Source organism: Austrofundulus limnaeus, unplaced genomic scaffold, assembly GCF_001266775.1.
Source record: "Austrofundulus limnaeus strain Quisiro unplaced genomic scaffold, Austrofundulus_limnaeus-1.0 Scaffold992, whole genome shotgun sequence".
NCBI lineage: Eukaryota > Metazoa > Chordata > Actinopteri > Cyprinodontiformes > Rivulidae > Austrofundulus > Austrofundulus limnaeus.
Genome location: NW_013953394.1, coordinates 143168 through 144005, shown reverse-complemented (window position 1 = coordinate 144005; position 838 = coordinate 143168). Strand labels below are relative to the sequence as shown.

Genomic DNA, 838 nt, shown 5'->3' with positions numbered 1-838 from the left:
CCATCCTTTTTGTGTGAAGATACTGGTGCATTTTTTTAACATCTTCAGCAAGGGGAATAAGCTGAGGGGCATTCCATTTAGCCTCATTCATAGTCCTAAGGGCATGTGAAGAGACACACTCACTCCATCTGGTCCCACAGATCTGTTTGAAAGTTTGCACATTCTGAATGGTATTCTTATCGCCTGAGATCATAGCCTCACATTCAAGAATACTGGCCACTTTTTTGAGGTTGTGATCCAACTTGAGTGCTAAAGATGGTGTTTTGAAGACGTTTGTTCTCTCATTCAAGCCAGCCACCTTCTTAACTGCATCTATGACATGAGGGAAGTTAGCTGGCACAAAGAAATCTGACAGCATCTTCAACTTGCCATCTTCACGTCCTTGTAGAACAACTCGTGCTGTCTCACGCATCTTCTGTCTGATGTATTCGTGTTTTGTAACATCTTGACCATGTTTATTAAACAAATGTTCTCCTAATTTCATGATGCACTTCTCACTGCGGACAACCTTTGTTATGTTATCATCGTGCATGTTAAGTATTAGTTTCCAAAACTGTGCATTCACGCTGTCTGGAACTTGCTCTTCATATTTAGAAAGGGCTTGGACTCGAGATGTTCCTGGCTTAAGTCCTTTGACTTTTTGACTGAGGAAACACCTCCGCATATGGCTCCATAGGTGTTTCCGCTTGTAGTAGCCCTCACAGTTGATGCAATGCAAGTAATCACCAGCCTTTGCAGGTTTAACGGATTGTTGACATGGTATGACCACTCCTTTTCCCTCTTTAAGCACTTTATTATTATGGGCACGGTTTCCTTTGTTTCTCAATAGGGACAACTG

General features: G+C 42.1%; 1 protein-coding gene across 1 annotated transcript in view; it reads right to left on the bottom strand.

Annotated features, from left to right (window-relative positions):
• Positions 1 to 827, bottom strand: part of LOC106533655 (uncharacterized) — a gene marked incomplete at its 3' end in the record, with an annotated part of 3139 nt that extends 2312 nt beyond the window's left edge. Inside the window, 1 exon segment of the mRNA XM_014030060.1 lies at positions 26 to 827. Within this exon segment, the coding sequence (XP_013885514.1) occupies positions 26 to 664 (639 nt within the window).
• Between the last annotated feature and the right edge of the window lie 11 nt (positions 828 to 838).